Source organism: Eleutherodactylus coqui, chromosome 2 (assembly GCF_035609145.1).
Source record: "Eleutherodactylus coqui strain aEleCoq1 chromosome 2, aEleCoq1.hap1, whole genome shotgun sequence".
In the NCBI taxonomy this organism is placed as follows: Eukaryota; Metazoa; Chordata; class Amphibia; order Anura; family Eleutherodactylidae; genus Eleutherodactylus; species Eleutherodactylus coqui.
In genome coordinates this window covers 110,591,585-110,618,453 of record NC_089838.1, presented here as the reverse complement: position 1 = coordinate 110,618,453, position 26,869 = coordinate 110,591,585, and the positions used below count along the sequence as shown (strand labels likewise).

General features: G+C 42.4%; 1 protein-coding gene across 2 annotated transcripts in view; it reads left to right on the top strand.

The window, feature by feature from the left end:
- Positions 1–23,567, top strand: part of ZNF346 (zinc finger protein 346) — a 40,965-nt gene extending 17,398 nt beyond the window's left edge. The window contains exons 4-7 of one of the 2 annotated variants that reach the window (XM_066591328.1): positions 627–774; positions 2,104–2,364; positions 14,270–14,363; positions 21,859–23,567. In XM_066591328.1, the coding sequence (XP_066447425.1) occupies positions 627–774; positions 2,104–2,364; positions 14,270–14,363; positions 21,859–22,198 (843 nt within the window). In that variant the 3' untranslated portion in view covers positions 22,199–23,567. Of the gene's footprint in view, positions 1–623; positions 775–2,103; positions 2,365–14,269; positions 14,364–21,858 lie in introns of both variants that reach the window. The other variant, XM_066591327.1, reaches the window with a different exon arrangement.
- The last annotated feature ends 3,302 nt before the right edge of the window (positions 23,568–26,869 follow it).

The window sequence follows — 26,869 nt, the reverse complement described above, 5'->3', positions numbered from 1 at the left end:
AAATAGCAAGAAAAAGGGGCATGATGCAGTTTCTCCTCCGTTTGTGGAAATCGTAATTTGATTCTCTAATTGTGTCTCTAGCCTAAGGGCGCTTTTACACTGCAAGATAAACTGAAAGGGGCATACAAGTGGTGAAGTAGTGATTTGTATATAGCACTTGCTTGACATACACTGAACAATAATTAGGTAGTTTTGATGGTTCGTTGGATCATAACCACGCTTCTAGTCATCCCTCTTGCTGTTTCTTTCAATTCAGTAAATCCTTACGAGGACTGTTTATATGAGTAGATTTGCCACTGACAGACCATGATTTTCTAGGTCAGCATAAAAGATCCAATCCGAAAGAGTCCAATGACTTATCGCTGATTGTTTGAATGCTGCAAGCATTTACATCTTAACAATTATTTGCACAATAACTGCTTTGGAAAAAGGCCCTCAATGACCATTGATTTTAAAAATACTAGGTACGTGTTTTTCTGACAAATCAATGACTAGTCCAAAGGTCACTTTTGAGTTTGTTTCCCCTTTTTCAAAGCTAAGATTTTGGTATTTTTTCCTATTAAACAGTGTAGATGTTATGTCTATATCATCATTCAACAGCTAGTTTTTTGTTTTTTGTGCAGCAGCAGAAAGTCACTGATGATGGCGATAGAAACAAATTCTGCCCAATCTGCAACATGACCTTCTCATCCCCAGTGGTTGCGCTGTCTCACTATGATGGCAGAACACATTCTAAGAATGTGAAGCTGATGGAACAGGGTGGAGCACCCCAAGGTATGAACTCATAGGGAGCAAGTATGACTTGTAAGTGCATTCCATATGCTGTTCTTGATATTTTTGAAGAATAGTTTGCATTTAGTCTTTGTTAAAGGGGATGTGTCATCAAGTTTTTATTTTTCCATGTCAGTCTGTGTTTTAAAATTGCCCTGAAATTTTGCAGTTGCACTTTTCTACATAACTCATTGTTGTCAGAGGTAGGATTAATGTAAAACTTCTAATATACAGCAGTAAGCAAAAGCACCATTGACAACAGGCGAAAGGCCGGTTTCAAACGAGATTATTACAGGCACGTTCATGTGCCCATAATACGGATAGTTGTCCCAGCTTTACCCGTATTATGACCCAAAGCTAGAACATCATACCGATATATTATGTAATGAGTTTAAGTCAGTAGACCGAGACGCTCATCTGTATTACAGGTGCATAAATGAAACTTGCCTTATATACAGCTAATTTAACCCCCCCTCCCCTCCGCACAGTGAACTCTGCATAGGCCACAGAGAATGCCTAGTAGAAACAAGAGGTTACCAACAGCACAAATGAAACCCCAGTCTGGGTGGGACTTATCATGATGCAGCAGCCACAGGAACGTGAACCGTATCCTGGCGTCAATCAAAAAAGGCAAAGTGGCAGCATCAATAGGTGCAAAAAGTAGTTCGGATTATTCTCCCATAAGGCCGCGTGTCCACGGGCATTGCGTTTTAAAGCAAACAGATTTCTGCCATAGTAGAATACTTAAAAGTCACCGTCGATTTTCTGTGATGAACATATTATAATAGGGTCATCGCAGCATGCTGCGGGTTTTTTTCCCCGCGAGCAGAAAATTGCGGCGGATTTCTACTCGTGTACATCAGTCTGCACTTTCCATAGTTCTCCTATGGAAAGTGTTTTTATGCGTTACCCTCGTGCGGATTATCGCTGCGGATAACGCAATGAAGAATCACCCGTGGACAGGAGACCTAACTAAAAAACAGACCGCTATGTTTTAACCAAGAATAGGTCTTTGTCAAGCTTGAACGACTGCCTGTTTACACGGGCTGATTTGTTCAGTTTTCTGCATGCAGAAACTGAACAGAGAACGAGTTCTCATTTGTCGTTCAGTCGGGGCATGCGTTTACAGCGAATCTTTATCATTCAGATTCCTGCTGGATGCAGAATTCTGAATGATTTATCGGCCCGTGTAAAAGGGCCCTAAACGTAAACTTTCAATGTTCTCTCCACAGTTTTTAGTATAATACGTTAGTATGATCCTAGTAAATTTAGAAGATGGAAGGTTGAGATGATGCATAAATATCATTCATATTCTAAATTCTGTTTCTTTAGGTGTACCACGGGTCACCAAGCCTGCTGCTGCCGCTCCTGCACGTTTACTACCAGCAAACACTGATAAATCTGACCCTCAGAAGTTTTGCCAGCTTTGCAGTGCTACTTTTAATAACCCTCACATGGCAGAGCAGCACTACAAGGGCAGGAAACACAAGAAGCAGGAGACTAAAAGCGAGCTCATGACTATATATACGTCGTCTGGGAACAAGTTACCACAAACTACACCCCTCAATCCACTAACGCCAGGCTCTGGAGCAAGTGAGTCCAATGCTGAGCCTGATTCTGAAAAACCCACTGTCTAATGTGTCAGGAAATATCCTTGATTTGTAGTAGAACACATTTTTTTTCTGTTTTAATAAGATTTTTATTTGCTCAGCTAGTCCAGCTTTACATTAGGGCTTAGAAAAGTAAACACGTCTTTGCTTTTTCTAGCACCTCAATATCTCTACGTTAATGTACTGCATGAACAGCTAGTCTCCAACACATTCTTTACTGTTTTATCTATTTTTTTAAATGCTAAATTGCAAGCTATAGTAAAAGGAGCTTGCGTACAACGGCAGATGGTAACCGGATTCTGCTGCTGCAACGTGCTACTAAAATGTTGTTTCTGTAAATGATACCCTTGTGTTGGGTTACTTGCCCTTAAAGCTTTCATACTGTAGCTTTAATACATTTTTCAGCCCGTTAACTGTAGTAGATATATTCCCTTCTTGGAATTGGGCATTCAGTGATGTGAAGTGTTTATTTTATTTTTTTTTACTTTTTTTAATTCTTATGTCTATGAGATCCGTTAACACAATCTTATAAGGAAGCGAATCCTTTGTTTTTTAGTTTTTTTTTTCTTTAGTAGAAAAATGAGAGTGGGCCTGTATGTGGTCTGTACTAGGATTAGTTTGCAAAAAAGCCGGAAAAACGCAGTGTAAATTATCCTGTGGAATCAATTGTGTAAGCAGGAGGTTCGGGGTTAAATTGCATAGTTCAGTATAGCTTTACCTAAAATTAATAATTTCAGCTCATGTTCTTTATTTACATCTACAGCCTTGTGATCATGAAGCCACAATGCTTACACGTGGGGTTTTCTGTCATTTATAAAGTGGAATATTGTAACCTGTTACTTGCATCAATTGGCTAGTCTTCTGCAGTTGGCCATCATTGGGTCTATGCAGAACTTGTGATTGCCCCTTAGGTTTTTGTGTTTTTATGGGTAGACTGCTGTTTTTTTCCTGTACCAATATGTTATTAAAAAAAAAATAGAAATTGTGACTCACGGGCAATGATCAGGTTTGATTGTGAATTTTCTTCACAGCAGAGCAATTATTAACTCTGTGCAAAAGGCGTTCAAGTTATGAAAAGGCCAGAAGTTAATAACTTTATTCAGAATTTCAATTCATTGATGGGAACATAGTGGGTTAAAATTTCCTGTTATATTTGCTCAGCTTCCGAGTACGGGTTAAACGAATATATAGCATAGTACTTTATTGCCTGTTGCAGCTTGAATAGTTTGGCACAATTATCATATTTGACTATTCTGGAACCTCCTGTAATAAGGACTAGCGACTTATTCACACAGGCGTACTTTCAGTCCATAATATGTGCTTATTTTTTATGCATGCAATACAAACTGCATAAACCCCATTGATTTGCATTGGAGTATTGAGATGTGCACTTTATGTACCTATAAATCGCAGCATGCCCTAACTTGCTCCATATCGTTTTTACACATGTTGGCACGAGACAGTGGTTAAAAAAAACATATAGTGACATCGATTGGGCCTTTTTGCGTTTTTTTTTCATTGGAAAAATGCAGTGAATGCTTGCAAAAAACAGAAGGCAGATAGAGGAGGACTGCTTGGTAATATGGAACGCAATGATGCATGCCAAGATCTACCTTCCCATATATTTTGTAGAGGAAAAAAACGTTGTCTGCCTCCCATGTAAAAATGTAGTTGCAGTGTGGGCCTATAGATTTCTATGAGTGGTTCACACTTGTTTTCTGTGACACGGATCCTAAACACAGCGTGTACACGTGGCCATTGAATGTATTGTACTTGTTCCTGGTGGCCTTTGTAGTGCCAGTGAGTCCCACACAATGATTGTCAGCATTTCCCGCAGGGTCATGTATACGTATATAGGCAATGTTCTCAATCGACCTGTCACTTCAAGAAGCCGAAGGGTCCATTCACACAGGCAGATTTTCTGTATTATCTCCATATATTTTATGGACGGCAGACGCCATTGATTTTGCTTTGGTAAATACAGCCGGGAGTATTTTATGCACGTAACGAACAACAACAAAAAAAACGGGCATACTATTTTCGCCCACATTTTTGGACTAGAATTACCCATTAAAGTGTATAGGATCATATATCACACAGCAGTTATTATATTTTTGCGCATTTTGGTAGAATACATTGGCAAAAAATAGTAGCATCAATTAGGCCCTCTGTTTTTTCTTTTTTGTGCATGTGAAAAACACGGTAAATATGCATGCAAAAAATACACACGGTAATAATGTTGCATATTTCATGGACCAAGATTGCATAAGCTCGTGTGAATGAGCCGTAATGCTGCTGTTCAGGCTGAAGCTTCCAGCATAACAACTCCTCTAGAACAAAGTTATCCCAGCTATTAGCTAAACTTCAGTTTTCTACCACTTCGGAACCAGATCTGATTGTTGGAGACTTTTGATGTGGGCTTCTATGCCAACAATTTTTTTTTTTTTAGCATACTGCACTACAACACAATTGAATGGGCATAATGGAGGCTAATACCAATGGGATATATCTGTTTAGAGGTCCTGTAGCATCATTTTTTCTTCTGGAGACTCCTACAGCTGTATTATAAATCCTAGTGTGAAGATTCCCAGAAAAATTAATCAGGATTTCATTATCTACTGATAACCTGACTGCAGCCAGACTTGGCAAAGGACTATTGGCAGGAAACGCTTAGGACTAGTGTATACTTTTGGAAGATAAAAGCATGCTTGGTATTTGTTTGCAGATTAGAAATCCCAAAAATAAAACTTTGTAACAAACCCTGTTTTTCCATCACTGTGCCCTCTGCCTGTTGGCTCGCCCCTCCACTTCTAATTACTACATGATTCCTGTCCCCTAAATTGTATTCTCGCTAACTCTTCCTGGTGCGTTCTGTTTCTCTAAGTGGCGGTATTCGATCAGATGTTACAGCGCTGTGATGGCTCCTAACACTGATAGTTTAGCAGTAGGGGATGACTGTTTGGGGATAACTTTTCTGTTCATACTTTGATGTTTTAGTAGACTGCAATTCTCCTTTTAATGCCAGTCAGTAACTGGCTTGTGTACATGTCTTTCTTGTTTTCTTTTACATGAACTAAACATTGCTATTGTACTGAATAGATATTGTAGGCTTGAATCACTTGGAAAATGTGATTGTGTTTAATCATAATAAAACATTTCTTTCCTGGATTCGTCAAAAAATAAAAATGTGTTAATGTTTTTAAAAGAATATTTTGTCTATTATTTTCAAAATGGCGGATGACTTATTTTTACTATTAGCAGTATATTAAAAATAATCATCTCTTAACTCTTCCTTTTTAACATCTAAATGAAAACGCACATACCAAGTAAATCCTTGTGGATCTAGTTAAAGGGATTGTCTCAGGAAAAATATTGGGGCAAATTTACTAGTCAAATAGACAGTTTTCTGGCACAAATTGCACCAGAAAACGGTTGTAAGCTTTGTGATATATATATATATATATATATATATATATATATATATATATATATATATATATATATATATATATATATTTTTATTTTTTTTTTACACTTTCGGACACATTTCCCGTTTCATCCTAAAAAGGGTATGGCTTGATAACAAGGGGGTACGGCATAAATTGCATCGAATGTTTAGCAGAATTTTTGGCTTATAATAGGCCAAATAATAGATGGTATAAACTTTGTAGATGGTCTTAAAATTTGACAGATTCACCATCCAGCATGAGCCACTGTGATGGATTGGGCACATTTTAAGACTGTTTTACCGTGCACTGTAACTTTTAGACAGTAATTGTGCGCCATTGTCTAGTTAAGTCCAGCCCATAATTGTAAACCTTCTTTTGTATTAAAGCAAAAGGTCTGCCTGCAGATATTCCACTAGTAATGTGAGAATAGCGCTACATGCTGTTTTTGTTGAAGAGCTTTCATGGCTGCTTCACCTCGGTAAATGCTCAATGCAGTGGGGCAGAGAGGGAAGCAAGACTGAGATTATTCTAACATTGCTGGAATGTCTGGAGATTAAAAAAAAATTTTAATTTCACTTTTTTTTAAATTTAGTTATGGGTGAATGTAAGGGTATTATGGTCCAAAATGTGCTATTGCCTTGTGATTCTTGCCTATTTGCAGTCTTCTTACTCAAGTAAATGTGCATTGTATTTATGCGTGTAGAAAAAGAACACACAATTGCATAAATGCACTGTGAATATGCAGGTTCCTTACGTATTTTGCACAGATTTACGCACGCTCATTGATTTTAATGAGCTTTTATGCTGCACATTTTTTCATGCGGTCGCACATCGCATGAAAAAGTGCACTTGGGGGGGGGGGGGGGGGATTCTGCGGCGTGATTTCCTGCAGAATTTCCGCCCCTGCCCGCCTGCATAGGATTACATTACAAAACGCAGTCCTATGCGGGCGACCGCGTTTTGTCCGCGTGAAAATACACGCGGAAAACAAATTGCAGCATACTCTATTTCCGTGGGGGTCTCGCAGAGGCCCACACAGAAATGTCACTCCCGGCGCCCCCGCCTGTGCGCATGCGACGGCTGGCCAGCAGCCGGCACATCACAGCTGGAGCCGCGGGAGAGGTGAGCGCCGCACTGGTCCCTGCAGGGGCTCTGCTCAGGTCCAGCTGCGAGATTTCTCGCAGGGGATCCGACCCGGCCGTCTGCAGGCGGCCATAAGTGATGGAACCCACTGAAATCAATGTGTTCTGTTCACTGCTTGTTATGTACGCAAAAATTGCATTTGTAGCCTACTCCGCAGATAGCTCATGTGAATTAGCCCCAACTGTAAACAATATTTTTGTCAGACAACCCTTTTGAAACTTGGTGTGTTAGGTCTTAAATTGATACTCTGTTCCTTGAATTTCGTTTATAAAGATTGGCACCATTTATTAGGCTGCGTTCACACAGCTATGTCCTTGCGCTTGTGAAAAACTGGTGCAAAACACTCGTTGCAGCGCTCACAGGCTGTCCGTGTGCTTTGTGGTGATCACATATCCCGCACATTGCATGTGCTATTCTCATCTGTGGAAATGAACAATAGGGCATGCAGTAATTGTTTTATACACGGCCCGCTGGTATGTGTGAATGGGCTTTTGAAACCTTCATTCCTTGAATAGGACATTCAAACACACAAATTCATAGTTTTTTGGACTACAGAACATGGGCTTTTATTTTTAACCATACGTCTCTTAGGGTTTTTTTGGGACCCTCGAGGAGTTTGATATTGATGGCCTACCCCAAGGGCCCTTTTACGCGGGCCGAGAAATTGTTTGAATTGAGTGAGCGATCATGGTAGTTTTAACATGCTGTCTGTTTACAAATGCAGGTAATCATTTTCGTTTTTTGCGTTCGTTCTTTCACTCAATGGTTGGTTGTACCAGTGAATGCGAACGACTCGGCCATCGCAGTTTTTTACATTTAACAACTTGTGAACAATGATTTTCATGTCTGTATAAAATGAACAACGAACTAATTATCGTTTGTCGTTTAATTATTCGGGTTTACACTGAACAATTATCGTTCAAATGTTCTCAATCAAATGATTTATTTTTTTTTGCACAAGTTCTGAGGACCTTTTAGACCATCAACATCTAATAAGCGGAGGTCTGAGTTCCAGTAAGTTCCCGTCATTTGGTATAGCTCTATACATTGTGTTGTGGCCGTTCCTGGTGCTGCGTCTGGTAAACAAGGAAGGATAGTTCCATGGCCCGTCAATCAGCTGATTGGTAGGGGCGCTGAGACCCCCACTGATCTGATATTTGTGGCCTCTTTTAACAGTAAGCTATCAATATTAGTCCCAGAAAAAACACTTCAAAGTTGAACATACACATTATTAGCGCAATCTGCTGTAAAATGTGTATGAGACCTCAGACACCTTCAGAAATAAGCAACACCATTGGTGCCACTTATCTTCCCTTATTGATGTAATGCGCACTAATATTTATACTCTTAGGGCTGACTCGGCCTATTTCATGCACGACAGCCATTAAAACGACCCTTCAGGCCTGGACAATCACAGATGACCGAACCACTTCTGACTTCCTGGCGCCCACTGGGCATAGTTTACATTGGTAGTCTGATGCTACATGCTGCTAATGTAGATAGTACTGGTTAATCAAAGCAGGTGTAGCGTCATGTACTGGTACACTATATACATTAGGTAGTTAGAGAAACTAATGTGGCCATCTTTGTTTCTCCAGGACCAGAGGGTCACTTTAACTGCAGTATTTAACTCCCTCTGCCCTGTATATCACTTGCAGGTGCCCAGGTATGTGAGAATACTGGTGTTTTTTGCCTACCTAGTTTTGCAGAAGATCTTTATATACATACGCTTGTTCATAAGATATGACCCCTGCCCAACGCAGCTGTTTAACTATTGAAGCTTTACGTCTTTTCTGATGTGAGTTGGGCACAGTGACTTCTAGTTTATGCCTTTTACATATGGCATCCAGTACTATGTGTAAGACATGGTGAACAAAACTGAGATCCCCACTCAAATGGCATCAGTACTTAATTTTCCAGGGGCTACTGTATATTCTAGGGACATATGACATGAAACCAGTATCCGCTGTATTTAAAGGTCGTCAATGTTCGTGGGGGGGGGGGGGCTGTTTTGTGAGTACCGCAAACATAATAATAATAATAAACTTTATTTGTATAGCGCCAACATATTCCGCAGCGCTTACATAGACAGGGGATACAGAAAGACAAAAGTACAAACATTACAGAACCATGGTTACATAGTAATTGATGGAAACAATAGGGGTGCGGGTCCTGCTCCAACGAGCTTACATACTACAAGTAATGGGGTGATACAGAAGGTAAAGGGGCTGGAGATGTGCACGGTATGGCGAGGTGGAGAGTGAGGGGTTACATGCAGGTTACACGGCTACCCTTGGTGAATTTAGTTGGCTTGTGTGTAGTTGTAGCCATTAATTGACCTCTCAAATGGAACTCGCAGCATTGAAACTATAACATTTTATCTTGTGTACATTGTTATCCATACTTGCTGCTTTTTGAAGTAAACCGTATTGTAGGATTTTAACAATTTACATTTAAGCTATATAAAAGGTCCTGTAAATTCTGAGTTAGACCCAATGTCCACGGGCGGACTTGACTTGCAGGACACCTGTACGAAAAATCCACAATTCAAGCCATAGAGAAACATGGGCGTCTGCAGCTGAATTAAAGCATGTGGATTTGTTTTGCGGACCTTTCACACCACAAACATGCACTGCCCTATGGTCTTCGCTCATACATTCTACGGGTTGGAAAAGCTATCAGGTTCTATCGAACCTAATTGCCCAATGCTCACAGCGCGGAATTCCACCCTGTGAAATCACCCGCGGCATGTTCTATTTGCCGCGGGCGTACGCATGGACGGCTTCCATTGCAGTCAATGGAATCTGTCCGTCATGCTTTTTTCCGTTTCACAGTGGTAGATAGAGTGAAAACTCTTCCTCGCATCATGTGAGGCTGCCGGCGCGTCATGCGCTGTACTGCACATGCGTGCCGGCACGGGCTGCAGGACATCGGGCAGCGGATCCAGAGGTGAGTATGGGGTCTCTTGGGGGGGCGCCGTGACGGACTCCGCTGCGGAATTCCACTTGCGGAGCCCGTCACGGCCGTGGGCACTAGGCCTTAATGGGGCTTCTGGCGTGTTTAAAAGTATGTCAAGTTTCCATCAGTATCCATTTTTATTAACAGGATAGACAAATGCAGGCTGTATTTTTCTGTTCGGCTTAAAAACTGGATCCTAATGGAGCCATCATTCTGTACAGTGCAAGTCTATAGCTACAGGATGGGCATCATGCTGTACCATTTGTATTTTTGACCTTTTGTTAAACGTTAAAGGAAACTGATACAAACAGATGTAAACTGGTACGAAGGATCTGTCAAGAGACATGGGAAAGAAGATGGCACTGTCAGCATTTTAGTGGCCTGGTTTGGAACTACAAGCACAGCTTCAATTGGAATCAGTGGGTGCTGTGCCGACAGTACCAAAACAGCTTCCATAATATGGACCGCATGATCTCCTGACAGCAGACTCCCATTGATCAACTATTAATGATCAATCCTGAATATAGGTCATGAATAAAAAAAAGTCCCAGACAACCCCTTCAAGAAATATTGTAGTTTAGCCTTGATGTATATCGTCACAGATATCGCAGGAGGAGGTAAGACTTGGAAGGGATATGTGCCTGTATTCTGAACAAAACAAAATTTCCATAGCGTCCATCCTGACAGCACAAATGGAGGTTGCCCCGCTTGTGCTCCTTGGGACAGGAAGGAGAGTTCTTAAGGCTACCTCCCACCGTCCATCTCCAGTGTTTCTTCATGTCACAAGGGACACAGAGGGGAGTTCTCCGTGCCGGGTGGACGCTATAGCTGTATCTTGCCAAACGCCGGCTGGAACTTTTCGGGATTGACATGCGGCGGGCGGGTCTGCAGCATCTGGGATCCGGCTTCCACTTCACCACAGCAGAAGAGAGCGGTCTGGAGACCGCGGGACCCGTGACAGGTGCAGCCGCATCTTGCACCTAGGTCACGTCGTCTAATGGCGGCCGACTCCCAGTGATGACATGGCGCCACGCCTTGCATGATGTCGAACGTAATGACGTCAGATGCTTCCCCCTTGAAAATGGTGGCAGACTAAAATTCAAACGCCGTCTGAGCTGCTGGGCTCTGTCTTCACCTCAGACACCATGGATAGTGCAGAAGGGGACAAGGGGGTTGTGCCAAGCGTGAGTAGTCGACTTGGACAAAAAGACTGCACAAATCTTATGTTAGATATTGGGCTAATGGCTTCTCCTGTTTGCAGGAGGAAGCATTAAAAGTCAAAAGCGATAAGAAGACAGTGTCAAAAGGCCAATTTATCCTGAATGCACTGCAAAAATTAAAGACGAGCAGCAGAATTTGTTGCAGGGAATTCGTGCCATAGTCCGTGAAGAAGTGCAGGTATTGCGGGCAGAACAGTTCCCTGATTCTCAACCGAGGCCATCTAGGAAAAGAGATCTTAGATTCGGTAAGAGGGTAATCTTTTCTTCCAGAAGCGAAGATCTCAGAAATCGTTGTTTTAATCAGCAGATTTAAAAGGAAAAATTATGTATCCATTACAGGAGTAATGCAGGTGTTGGGTCAGATGACAGCATGCCCTCCTACTGTGCCGTGGGCACAATTTCATTTTAGATCCCTGCAGCAAAAAATCCTGTTAACTTGGGATCGAAGTCAATCCTCTCAGGATAAAAATATCCTTAAATTGGCGGCTATCTCCTTCCACGCTCAGGAAAGGAGTAAAGTGTTCTTTTTCTCCTTCTATTTCCTTCAGTACGGATACCAGTGGATCCGGTTGGGGAGCCGAGGTAGCAGGTAGAGCACTACAAGGCTCCTGGTCAAGCTACACCAGTACCCGGCCGTCTAATTATAAAAAGCTCAGGGCAATCTGGGAAGCTTTAATCCGAGCTGAGGACATGTTACATGGAAACGCGTAAAAATTTTATCCAATAATGTAATGGCTGTCTCTTATTCGCCACCAGGGAGGCACGCGCCATCCTCCTTGCAACATATGGCGCAAAGGATTCGGTCATGGGCAGAAAACAACATAGAGCTGCTATCCGCAGTCCATTTGAAAGAGTCCTTAAACTGCGTAGTGGACTTTTTAAGCAAAGAAAAACTAGATCCAGGAAATTGAGAGTTGAACATGGAAGTATACCAGCACCTTACGACCCAGTGGGGCCAACCGCAGGTAGATTTGTTTGCGGTGAGGAGGAATTCCAAATGCCGAGACTTCTGCCTGAACCCTGCAGATCCCGTGGCGCTGGACGCGCTGTCCCAGAAATGGGATATCACCCTGGCGTACGCCTTTCCTCCTCTTCCTTTGATATCCCGGTGTCTCCAAAAAATACGGAAAAGTCGGTCCACGGTGATTTTTATTGCAACAGCCTGGCCGAAGAGGCCATTGTTTCCAATACTGAACTAATTGGCAATGCAATCCCCCATAGCACTGCCTCTCAGAGTACGGTGCTCTTTCAGAAGGTCCGCTGGCTAAAACTAACAGCCTGGTTACTGAAAGGCAGAAATTGAAAAATCATGGTCTGTCTCATAAGGTAATCGATACCCTACTAAAAAGTCCTAAAAGAATTACTTCAATTATCTGTGGCACAGTGTGGGAAAGATTTTCTGCTTGGTATAAACCGGATTGTCCTGATGTAAACAATCCCAATTATGTGAAAATCCTAGATTTTCTCCAAACAGGACTAGACAAAGGCCTTAGCCCTAGGACCTTGCGGGTTCACACAGCAGCTCTTGGCTATTTGTTTGCCGTTCGCCTCATTGAGAATAGGTGGATCAAGAGATTCTTAAAAGGGGCAGATAGGCTTAAACCCTTCATAAGGAGACCTGTGGCCACATGGGACCTTAATATCGTTCCAGAGGGTCTATGTGATTCGCCTTTTCAGCCGATTCAGGACTCCTCTCTAAAAAAAACGTATACATCAAAGTTGCATTCTTAATAGCTATACCATCAGCTAGAAGAGTGAGAGAAATTCAGGCTCTATCCTGTAAAGAGCCTTTTCTAAAAATACTAGTAGATCGGGTAGTATTTAAAAGAAGCCCGGAATTTTCTCTGAAAGTAGTAGCCCCTCTTTTTTATAGAGAACCAGAGATCATTTTGCCCTCGTTCTGCCAAAATTTTAAAAACCTAAAAGAACAGTGACTGCACAATCTGGATGTGCGTCGGGCAGTCTTGGCTTACTAACAGGCCTCTCAGAATTTTCGACGATCAAAAAAGTTTTTCCTTCGGACGCAACAGATACAATGGCAGGATGGATTAAAATGGCAATCCAAGAGTGCTATAGAATCAAAGATTTAGTGGTGCCAGGAGGAATAAGAGCCCATTCCACTAGGGCTCTTGCTTCCTCTTGGGCTGAACGCGGGAGTGCGTTGGCAGAACAAATTTGCAGAGCGGCAACTTGGTCGAATATCCATATGTTTTTCCAGCATTATAGGTTAGACCTTCATGTGGGTAGGGATCTGTCCTTCAGACAAAAGGTCCTCCAGGCAGTAGCTCCCCCCCCCCCCCCCCCCCCCCCATTTGGTATACCTCCATGTGTGCTGTCAGGATAGACGCTATGGAAAGACTAGAATTATGTTACCGTTAATTCCTTGTCCATGAGTCCATCATGACAGCACATACTTTCCCACCCTTGAATTATGTGTGTTGTACATGTACACGTAACATGTTACTGATATTGTTTAGTAATGAAAGAATTGGGCCACGTATCCGTTGTGGTGATTTGAAGTCACTGGGAATGGATGGTGGGAGGTAGCCTTAGGAAACCCTCCTTCTTCCTGTCCCAAGGAGCTTAGGCGGGGCAACCTCCATGTGTGCTGTCATGATGGACTCATGGAAAAGGAATTAACGGTAACATAATTCTAGTCTTTGGGGGGGGGTTCTTAGGAGCTTTCAATGAGTAGCCTAAACATTTTGGGGGTTATTTTGGTGATGCTTCGTTTTTTTAGAACTCTTTCTATTGGGAGAAGAGAGAAAAAAAAAACTACGCTGTCTATGGTTTGAAAAACGCTGCCCACTAGCTATAATTTTTACGGGAAGTTCTCAGCGAATTAGCACTTCTAAAAGTTTAATTTTGGGGGGGATTTTAAGCATTTTGTACTGAGTCTGCTACATTTCTTTTGATTAAGCATTCATAAAAGATTCACATCAATGGGAAAACTTAGAATTGTACCTTCCCAAGGTTCCAAAGCCTGGAATGCTGATACAGTGTTACAAGCAGACTTGCCGCTGTGAATCATTCTTTTCTTGTGTATTGTTTTCTTGTTTTTTTTTTTAAGTCTTAGGTAGTGGGTCATTAAATACTTGCCATTCCCTGTGTCTTTCAGCCGGAAACTGGTACAACTGTGATACATGCAATATTGTTCTGAATTCTATAGAGCAGTATCAGGCTCACATCAGTGGATCCAAACACAAGAACAAGTAAGTATTATTTCAGTATGAAATTACCTCCCCATCACATATACACTAAGCTGACAGCAAAAAAAAAATGTGCATTTATGTTACATACGCATTTTGTCAGATTCCTTTTCTTCTGAGCATCAATAAAAAAAAATCTGATGCTCGGTGTGGGTGTGGGTGGGCACATGATAGGCTAATTTGGGTGAAGATACAATTTTTGATTCCTAGAAATGCTGAACTAAAGTGCCCTATAGGGAGGCATGAGAGAAGGCACTCTGAAACATTGACATGTGCGTTTGGAGTGTACTGTAGATACACTGCTACTCTAGGGTCCTACGGCTCATACTGGGCAGTTCAGTTGGGCACACAGCACATTTTTGGAATTCTGTTTAAAACCAAAATCCAGTTTTATGTCCTGTATTTGAAGAAAGGGGAAAAAAACTATGTCAAACACTACCTATGCTATAGCATCTTGTTGGCACAGACTTGCATTGTACAAAAAACAGATTTGTCGGCATCCTGTTGTTGAACAAGACCGAAAAATAAGACTGTCCCACTCGAGAACAAAAAACTCATCCTGACAAAAACTTATATGTACGCTCTCCTTAGATGTGTTCAATGTTTCTGCTCTATCATAGGAACAGAACAATAAAAATGATGGAAATTCCAAATCCTATGGTTAACGGGTTTCTGTCATGCCGCCCAGCATTTTGGCTGACAAAACAATGCTAAATTCTGCAATATTTTTAGGGGAGTTTTGCACTGAACCTGCGCTAGAGGCTTTAGTTGTAGCTTTGGATGCAAACATTTTTATTTATTTATTTTTTATTAAGATCAATGTTTTGTTCACCAAAAATTGCTTAAATATTTTCAGTATATGCCAATTTTTTAAAATATGGCAGATGTGGGAGGAAAAGAATCGTGCAGATTGACAGGCTTTGTTAGGAGAGGACTGCTAATATGTTTAAACGTACCTGTGATGATGCCGTTAGTGGCAACATTAATTGGACATAAGAACTTTGCACTCTGCATGTCCTGCTTCCCAAAGAGTCCTGCAGGCTATCCTCTCTGAAGTGGTTTGTGGTCTCTGCATTGAGCTGCTCCTTAGTTCCTCCCCTTTTCTCTGAGTGATAGCTGTAGCGTCCAATCAGGATACTAATATAGCCATCACTCAAGCAGACGAAAAGAATTGTGGAGCAGAAACTAGAGAGCACTTGAGAAAGGGACCCCTTGTCGCACTTCCATTGTCAAAACTGCTGAGAAACTGACAATATTTCCCTTTCCATGGTGAAAATCTGTATTTGTACAAGCACAAATTGAAATTATTTTTTTGTAAATGGTGCAGACTGAGGGCTGTGGCCAACTGTGTGTACATTTATGGCAACAGTCTACCTGGCTACTGTCTACCAAAACAGGATAACGCACCATAGAGCGATTAGTCAAAATGTTAAAACCACTGACAGGTGAGGTGAAGAAGCATGATCCTGTGAGAAGGACGTCTTTAAAGGGGTGGGTTACATTAGGTAGCAAATGATCAGTCAGATCTTGAATTTGATATGTAACGATCGAAGGATCTTTGACATGGACGAAATTTTGATTGCTAGATGACTGGGTCAGAGAATCCCCAAGATGACTGCTCTTGTGGGATGTTCCTAGTATGCAGTACCAAAAGTGCTCAATGCAAGGACAGCTGGAGAATAAGAGTCATGGGGACCCAAAACTAACTGGCGCAAGTGGTGAGCTAAGGATGAGCCACTTGGAGTGATTACACCAGCACAAATTGCAGAAGATAATGCTGGCTATGGTAGAAAGGTGTCGAAGAAAATGCTGCATTGCAGCTTGCTGTGGGTAGGGTTGTGTAGCTGAAGATTAGTCAAATGGCCCATGCTGTTCACCTCCGAAAACACCTACACTGGGCAGGTGAGCGTCAGGACTGAAACCTGGAGGAATGGGAGAAGGTGACTTAGCTTTAATCACATTTTCTTTTATGGCCATTGGATACATACATATGTGTCATTTACCTGGGGAAGAGATGGCACCAGGATGTACTATGTGATGAAGAGGAGATTGCAGAGGCAATATGATGCATTGGACAACATTCTGCTGGGAAACTTTGGGTCCTGGCATTCATGTGGATACTGCTTTGACATGTACCACCTGCCTAAACATAGTTGCAGACCACACCACTTCATGGCAACAGTACTCCCTAATGGCAGTGGTGGTAGCAGGGTAATGCGTGCTGACACACTGTCCTATTCCATTCCTGAACAAATTTTGCAGAGTTCAAGATGCGACTTGGTCTCTGAATTCCCAGATCTTAGTCCGCTTTCACACGGGTGACAAAATCGTGCAATTTTTCTCGCGATGCCACAGTACTACAAATCGCGTGCGTGAATCACATGCTTTCCAATGGGTTCCTTCACATTGGCGATGTTTTGTAGACTGCTACATTGCGAGCGTAAAAAAAATTTGCTGAATATTGCCGCAATTTGTTTTTTAGTCCATGGTTTTCCTATAGAGCTTTCCTGTGTTGCACCGCACGAAAACGCAGTTTTCATGCTGTGTGATGCAACTTTTACAGTAGGAAGTCCTACTGTTTGAGCCCTAAAATAAGCCCCGTCTGCCTTTTAAAAAGAAAAACCTCACCTATCAGGCGCTGTCTGTTCCCACACACTTCATTTCCGCAGCGCCGCCACACTTGTTTGTAGTTTTCAGCCAACACTTCCTAGTCAAAGTGCTGGCTCTGATTGGCTGAGCCGTGACACTCAAGAACTAATCACTGCCATTCACTGCGATGCCTGTGGTTGGTTCATCGAGCGCTGCAGTGATTGGCTGAGTCACGGCGCTCAAGAACCAATCACAGCCAGCTCTTCCTGGAGGCGGTGTTTTTGAACCCCTAGTCAGGAAGCAGTGGTTGAAAACTACAAGCAAGTGTGCCAGATCTGCAGTGGAAGTGTGCAGCTGAGCTGGGCGGCGCCTCTTAGGTGATGTGCTGATTCATTTTTCTTTTCTTTTTCTTTTAATGCAGCCAGGGCTTATTTTCGGGCTGGGCTTATTTGGTGTGACCACCCTTTGCCTTTAATCATCATTGTAGAATGGTCACAGGAGCTATGTAATCGCCATAGCGACGGTGCGGCGTCCTCTGTACTGTGCATGCGCATTGGCGGCACATCCGCTGTAGAGGAGAAGATGACGGAGAGGTATGCTGTGGACACCTGGTCAACCTCCGCTACGGGAATCCTGCATGCACGGTCCGACCCTCCCGTGTGCAGGTGGCCTTAAGCAGCATAAATTCTTCTAAGCTTGCTCACTGTTTTTAAAGAAACTCAGCAGGGAAGTTGTTCCAAATATCATGGAGAACTAACCACAGATCTTCTGTGGATGTAGCTTGCGCAAATCCTTCTGTCTCTTCATGTAATCCCAGACACTATGTTAATGTTGTATTCTGAACGTAGGTTTTTTTGTTTTTTTTTCAAAGTCTTCACCTATCCACTGGATGGGTGAAAACTGATAGATCATGGGGCTCTGACAGCTGGTACCATCATTAATTCTGAGAATGGGGGACTCGTGTCTCCAATTATTTTACAGGTCAAAATGCAGGCTCCTCTTTCTTTAAAGTAGTGGAGGAATGGAGCCGCGTTGCGCTCGGCTATGTCTGCCTCATAGAAATTATTTGGCCGATCGCGGCTATTAACCCTTTAAATGCCCCGAACGCTGTTCGGGGGTCCCGCACGGCCCCCCCACGGTGAGATCGGGGGAGCCGTGCAGGTGTCATGGAAGCCGTGGGCCTAATGAATGGCCCCAGGGCTGCCTTAGCAGACTGCCTATCAAGCCATCCACGCAGGGTGGCTTGAAAGACTGTCTGTAAAAAAGCAGTATGACGTAATGCTAATGCTGTGCACACATTATGGAACTTTTCACACTTTAAGGCCTCATGTCCACGGGGAAAATAAGAATTAAAATCCGCAGCGGATTTTAACTCTTCTCCCGCGCGCGGATCCGCACCCCATAGGGATGCATTGACCACCCGCGGGTAGATAAATACCCGCGGATCGTCAATAAAAGTGATTTAAAAAAAAATGGAGCATGAAAAAATCTGGACCATGCTCCATTTTCATGCGGGTCTCCCGCGGGGACGGCTCCCGCGGGCTTCTATTGAGGCCTATGGAAGCCGTCCGGATCCGCGGGACACAAAAATCAGAGTTTACTCACGCTCCGGTTCTTCTCTTCCCAGCGGCGCCATCTTCTCTCAGTCGCGGCTGGATCATTTTGCTTCGGCCCGGCGCATGCGCGGGGCACGTCACCGACGTCATCATGCACATCCGCCGAGCCGAAGAATGAAGATCCGGCCGCGACGAGAGAAGATGACGCCGCCGCGAAGAGAAGAAACGGAGCGGATGGGAGGTGAGTTTATTCTGATTTATTGTTATTTTCAGCGCTCATGTCCGCGGGGCAGGAGGGACCCGCTACGGATTCTACATGGAGAATCCGTAGCGGATCTGATTTTCCCCGTGGACATGAGGCCTAAGGAATTATGCCTAGTCTGTTTCAAATAACTCATTGTAATAAATACAGAAGCCTACAAGACTACATGAAGCTTTGCAGTGATCATGTAGAGGCATGGTCAACAGATAAAGTGTATTCGGAAAGCCAAGAGCTGTACTTAAAACACTGCAACAGTTCCAACAGCTTTGTGATTAAAGGGGTTGCCCTCATCCCTCTCCACAATCCTTATTGCGCATGAGAGAAAGGGTTCCCAGCCAGAGCCAAGAGATGTTAACGAGCGGAGTCTCTAGTGGGCTCGGACCTGTGATGTATTGTATCAACAGCCATTCATCAAAAAAAGCTGCCTTGGAATGCAGTGGTTCACTAGTGCGGCAGAAATTTTTTTTTCTTAGCTAAATTTATATTTCAGTTTTTCTTACACAAAACACTGTGCAGTAATCTAAACATTCCTAAAACACAGTCCAGCAGATAAGATTTGTGTAAGCTGTCATGCATGGGTCTATAAAAGGAGTTTTCTGAGACTAAAAAAAAATATATCACTTCACACCCGTTACATATCCACCTGGTCCAGTGTAGGTATTCTGGAAGCCACTGCAGCTAATCTTTGCCTTTTCCTACCACAAACGGCACATGACTGCTGAAGCCAGTGATTGGCTGTAGTGGTTACAAGAACAATGAATGTAACTAATTAAATAAAAGAATGCTTCATCGTGCAGAGGTTACCAAATTAGTAAAGAATAGGAAAATTGGTACCTTCCAGAAGTGCTGCGGCACAACACCATAAAAGCGCTAAATAAACTTCTCAGCAGCTGCCTGCCCCCACTGAGCAGGGAAAGATCCGTGCAGGAGTAGACAAAAGCTGAAGAAAAGTTTTGGTTCACTGTATCAAGGACCAGGGATGTAGTGAACAAATTTATTATTGGAAGACAGGGGGCAACGCATTTCTGTGGCAGAGCCACACCTTCGTTAAATCATGATAGGCAGGATTACAATGAGCGGTAGCACCTCTATAGAGATAGTGTCAAAGTTTATATTCTCTTCTTTACACTTTACAAAGTATGCCTCGAAAAGACTGCAGTAGAAGATAAATGGGTCTTTTGCAGACATCCGCTTCCTGAACTGCTGTGCACAAAGCGGTGGAACATCTCAGGCAAGATGATCACCAATCCCTATAATCATGTGAACACAATAGAATAGAAAATTTACAGTCAGAAAATAAAGTGTTTGTTACGTTCACGTGCAGGTCTTACACTGCTTACCTACACGAATGCAATATATTTATGCCTGAAGGAAAAGTATGTATATTCATCTATCCATGTTTAGACACCATTCACACCAAACATCCTACCACCTAGGGACGAAAGGGGTTACACCAAACCTATACCAAAAGTTCACACAACTAAGTAAAAACAATAACATAGACCCTACACCAACACCAGATGGTCAAATACTTCCCAAATGTACTAACACAACAAGACTGATGGGAATATTAAAAAAAAAAAGTACAAGGTATTGGTTAGTATTTTGCCAGAATACGTAAGCTCACAAACCTACGTCAAGGGTCCTTGTTGTCCCTATTCTAGCAAGACGACTAAACCACAGGAATGGGAACCCTGCCTACAAGCGGAGCGATCATCCCAATAAGTACAGTCCCACGCTGGAACATAGGGACTTCTTGTCTCAACCAAGATAGATATATCAGGAACACCAACATGCCACATAATACACACGTATAGACACAGGGAATTCCAACATACAACACAATTTAAAAAAAAAAAACAGGTATCTGCATGTCTCCAGACATTGAACAAGACAGACATGGGAATCCTACCCACGACCTCATGCATCGAATTAGATCTAGTTTAAGCATCCACGCACATAAGGGGCGGAACATCAGACATCACCCATCTGATGGAGAAGGGACAAGGTGTCAGATATTATCCATCTGACACAGCTTGGGACCACACATGACAGAAGGGTAAGGGAGAAGGTGTCTGCAGAACATACAAATGGGAATCTGGTGTCCAGACCATCTTCAGGAAGAGTGTGGGAGAACGACTCAAAATAACAAGACAGCATGCATGATGAAAAACGCCAAAATTCTGAAAGGGAAGAGGGGCTGGTATTTATGTGCACAGACTCGTGGTGATAGGCTGGCTGGAGACCTCCACACCATCAGCCAACCAAATCAACCCAACCTGCAGCAGTGTGCTCCCGGAAGTGCATACTACTACAGGTCGCAGGAGGCATATATTTATATTACACTCAAGTTCAGCACTAACAACCAATTAGGTTGAATCAGACAAGCCAAAAAACCAATCAGGTTGCTGGAATTGTGAATCAGACCCAATGCGGTTGCTGGAATTGCTCCATAGTGCCGAACTTGAGTGGAATATAGATCTATGCGCTGATTTGCAGCAGACATTCCTCTACAGATCAGCCAGAGAGCCTTCCTCCAAATTTGTACCATTTGGTGCAGGCTTTATCGAGAATTTCGGTGTGGAATTCACCCCCTTACTGAGGGGAGGTGAATTCCACAGCGGAAACAGCGATAAAATTGACATGCTGCGGAATTGAATTCTGTACCAACTGTCAATTTCCGCAGCTTGTCGGTGACATTTTTGAAATCTCTCACATGGTTTGAATGCTGTGGATTATTTGCAGAAAAAATGGCTGCATAAATGTCTACTTAATTTACGGCATTTAACACAGGAGGAGATCCTTGCTTTACTTCACACCCACTGCTAAACACATTCAGGCTTTTATGACCAATTGGGGCCTTGGGTGACAGCAGCATAATAAAACTGCAGTATTATTGGGTGACCCTACAATTTACGGTCACGCTGCGTCCTCCAGCACGGATGCCACTCAACAGTTCAGCTTTAATATGTTAATGCAGGGCTACTTTTACAAAAACGATCAAACATATCATTATACACTTTTTGTTTTGTAATCGTTTTATGTGTTTTTAAGACTTCTTGTTCACGTTCAATTGTGTTTCTTTCACCAGTTTAGAGGGCATCGCACCCACCCCATACTGGGACAGACCGAAACCTACAGACGATCGTAGGTCCTTTGGTAGTTTTTTATCATCCAGCCGCCTGCTTCCATCAAAGGCTTCCTCCACAATGTCTGGTTTCTCCTCGTACTCAGATGGACTTTCGTCTTCTTTTGGTTACTCATCGATGACTGGAAATTACTCCTCACCATATGGTCTGTCAAATTCGCGGAGCACTACTTCTAGTGAGGGGCTGCTTCCACTACCCTCTTATCCTCCAGAAAACGAACAATATTTTTCGAAAGACATGATGAGTCCTGATAGCTACAATTATTACAATCAAGGCTACTAGAGCATGTTCCCGGGTACGTGTGCCTTGATTGCCTCAGTTGATGCACAGTAAGGGTATATTCAGACCTGACAATTTGTTGCAGAACTTTCAGCAACCGTCCCATTCATTCTGCACCAACAGCCCCATTTAGGTGGATGGAGGTATTTTCAGTCCTTCCTACCATGTGTAAATTTACCCTAACAAGTCCCAAATGACTCTTGGTTATGTTACATTATTTTACAACTATCCTTCAGTAACTGCCCCAAAACTGGTCACACTCCTCACAACATTAACCCATGAATAATAGCGTAAGTAGTAATAACATGCAAGATCTTTAGATTGTTTTGACTGTTTTAGCAGGGATTGGGGTTTAACTTGCTGACCATTTAGTGTTTGTCATGTTGGAGTTCTTTGGATGTTTTGTGAGAATGCATCTACATGCTTCATGTACAGCTGATATATTAAAATAAGGATTTTTAGAAATTCAGTCACACTGAATACTTATTAAGTTACTGTAAACTTACAACTAAACCTGCAGAATGTATAGTTTCCCCCTAAACCCTACATAGAGGCTTCCTTCTCTCAACCCCAGAGCATAAATCCTATTTGCATAGAACAACCTGTCATTGAGAAATAAGTACTTTCTGGTTCAGCTTGAAATTTCAGTTTTTAAACTTTTAATCATTTTTCTTTCCCAGTATAATAGAGGTTTCCTGCAAGTGATAACTAATGATAAGAATGACAACAAACAATGTGTATATGCTGGCTTAGGGCCCTTTTACACGGAACGACCTGTCGGGCGTACATGCCCACAGGTCGTCTCAGTGACGATCGTTCCTGTGCTACCTTTTTTTTTAAATACAGGAACGATCATCGCTCAGTGAATGGAGATGGAGAGGGCTGGGTATCGCTCCAATCTGCCCACCTCCATTCACAGTGAACAGGCAGTCCTTCATAGATGAACTGCCTGTTCATATAGCCCAATACATCGTTCCATTTTCTTCATGCCGAAACTGAACAAGATGTGAATGAGTTGTAGTTCAGTTGAGGCATGCATTTACTCTGAGTGATAATCGTTCAGGTTCCCGATGGCCTTCGGAATCTGAATGACTTAGCGGCCCATGTGAAAGGGCTCGTTATGTGTATTTACTCCACCATCTCTCTGGTTAAACACTTCTGTTTGTATTCCTTCATCTGAGAAACCTTTAGGGTAGAGTTCCATGCAGCATCTGTTGCGCAGCCACCGCCTACTGCGTGTCTAAAATGCGGTCACAAGCTCCAGCTTGGCTCACAAATGATTTTGGCTGTGAAGTAAATTTTTAAAAATACCATATATTGAAAGGTCTTTGTGCTATGTTTATGTAAGCTGGTTATGGGTAGAAATTGGGCAGCCATTGCTTTCTTATCTTGCCCTCCGTTTCTAATATTTACTCACATCACTGTTTTGAAGATGGCCACCGCAGCCCTGCTGACATGCAGCTTGAAAGTATGTTTTGTGCAATTCCTAACTTTGTATTTCCTTCCTGCGTGCTTCCCTGCTATTGGTCAGCAATCTGGTCCTGAGAACTGAAGAGAAAAACGCTATCCCTTGTCACTTCTACAGAGTACGTCTGACTTGTAGAGCTGGAACTCCTACAGGGTGCATCGGGGGCAACCTAAGAATAAACACTTATGAATTGCCAAAAGGTAATGGTTTTTATAGCTGCAGACACAAAATCCAAAGCAAAACGACGCTGACATCAGCAACAGTAAACGGCATTATAATGTAATATATTGCAGGAGTGATCAAACCATCACAAGTTCATGTCCCCTATGGGGACAAAAAAACAAAAATGTGAAAATTCAGTTTAAAAAGTTTTGTATTAAAAAAATAAAAAGTTATAAGTTAAAAAAACAAAACAAAACTTTGCCATACTTATAATAAAAAAAAATTTGGTATTGCTCCATCCATAAAAGTCCGATCCATCAAAGTAATACATTATTTACCCCGAATGGTGAACAGTGTCAGAAATTTAAAAAAAAAGGGGGGGGGGGGGGGGGGGAGAACGCACCAGAATCTGGCTTTTTAGTAACAGTCTCCATGAAAAAGTGTAATAAAAAGCAATCAAAAAGTTGTATGTACTCCAAAATTGTACCAATAGAAACGAGAGGCTATAGGACGTCCCGCAACAAACAAGCCCTCCTGCAACTATGGCATTGGAAAAATAAAAATGTGATCAGATGATGGCGGCAGAAAATAATTACCAAAATAGATATATATGTCCATCTTTGGAAAAAAATAAAAGTAGTGCAGGGGGGGAAAAACGTTTATCGTACTGACGCATAGAATAAAGTTAGCAGATCATTTTTGCTGCAATGCACTCCCTCCCCCTAAAGATGGCAGAATTTTTTTTTTCCATTTTACTCCACTTCCTTTTTTTTTTTTTTTTTAATGTTTTTCGATACATTTAGTGACAAATAGTATCACTGAAAAACACAACTCGCCCTGCAAAAAACAGGTCCTCAGACATCTATTTGGATGGATAAATAAAAGTTCGGATTTTTTTTAAAGTGGAGAGGAAAAACTGAAAATAGGGAGGGAAAAAGTGTCCGCTTCCTTAAGGTGTTAATGGTCGCACAGTTTTAGGCAAAGCGTGCAGTCATTAATGGCTAATCTGTAACCCTAACTGAGGTGGATTTTATGGACGCATCTTGGATGCGAGGTAGACGTGCAATGGACACTGTAAGGCATCCTACCCTCAATCCTCTGATCTATTGTTTCCTTGTCTGCCCTTCTCTCAGTCCAGGAAAGTCTCATGTGCTGGCCCTTCAATTTGCAGCTAAAGAGACTATTTATTGCACTCATGTAGGAACCACAACTATCAACAACTTTGGGATCACTGGCGTTCTTCTCTATTACATGCCTATATTTAAGGTAAAAAATGACAGATCAGAGCAAAGAACGAGAGAGCTGTTCATGACCTGTCCTCAGGGTAGGCTATCGGTAGCAGATCAGCAGGGTTTGCTACTCGGGACCCCCACTGATCAGCTGTTGGGCTGGCTGCTGCACTCTGACATGGAGCTGATTTCTGCAGATCGCTCCTTTCCCACTGCAGTGGCCTGCCTTGTTATTGGAGTCCAAATTCCCATCGACCCCTGCTATCTTGGGAAGAAGCCCTCAACAACTCCCAACTGGACAACCCTTTTTAGGGGTAAATGGATGCAGATTTCCTGAAGGAAATCCCCAGTATAGTACAGCAGAGTAAGTGAAATTATAACAAACTTCATGTACCTGTTGTAAATATTTTTCAAGCCTTGACTTGTGTACATTTTGGAATTCACAGGATGTCAGTCAGACTTCACTCTGCAATGCGTAGGATGAAGAATTTGGTAAAAGCGCCATGTAACATGCAGAGAATCCTCCGCTAGTAAAGCCTGCGCTCATTTACCCTGATACTGCACCACTTGGCTAAAGTCTCTTTGTGGACTGTATATACTGTGATTGTTACAATGGTTATCACCATTGACCAATGTTTCCCTGAAAAAAGACATACCCTTAAAATAAGACATAGCATGATTTTCCAGAATTTTTGAGGATGCAAAATGATTTTTCAGGCTTTTTGAGGATGCTTGAAATATAAGCCCTACTCCAAAATTAAGCCCTGCTAACAGTTAATTTAAAAAGTCAATTTAAATAGTGTCCAGGCAGCTATACATGTAAAAAAGTTAAACCTTTTTGAACAAAAATTAATATAAGACACTGTCTTATTTTGGGGGAAACACTAGTAGGCTCATTGATTTTAAAATGTGGTGACCATCGCTGATGTTAAACTGGGCCGATAAGCGTGATTGCTGGCTTTACTTTTTTTGAACAATCTGATGTATTTTCCATTTTTCAAGAGTTGCATAGCTATGGCGCACTTTTGTAATCTGCCACTAGGTGGCATACGCAAGCCATAAATTTGCCTCTTTAAGCCCTTGGAGATGATGATCTTCTGAAATGTCTGTTATGGCTGGAAAAACTTGCTAACACTTGTGTGATTTACGCTAGGGTACACCGCCACTTTGGCCTGCGGCATGGAGGTCAGGAGGTCACATTGCGACATCGCAATTAAAGGTTGTGAACGTAGTTACACTACTACACCCAATGTGATGACATATTTTCCACCACAGATTGGAAGTCCCATTCAACTTATTTATTTTATTTTTGATTTTCTTGAATCTCTATTAAGAGTCACAATTTCTAAACACATGGGAATCACAACGAAATCACACGCGGCTGACATGTTTGGCTGCAAAACTTGATGTCATGCAGCCCTAGCTTTTCAAAGACCTATGCCCTCAACACCACCATTGCAAGTTGTCATGGTAACATGACAAGTAAAGCCATGTAAATGTAGTTGTGGGACATGAAGCAACTTCAAAAAGCACAAATCTGCAGGATTTTTAATCGCAAATCACAGGCGACTTCTCCAGCCTAGAGGACAATTTAAGTTATTTGCAACAACAGCCAATTTGCTCTTTAACTTTTTTTTTTTCTCAGTGCCACAAATACTAAATCACAAGATTCTTGAAACTATTTCCACCCTAAAAGTGTTTTGTGACTTTAGTGCCGTAGGAAATCGCAGGCAAATTGTGCCGTTTTTTACAGTACCCCCCCCCCCTCCCCGCTCCCTCCCGCAACACAGCGCTCACCCATGCCGGCACCCGAAT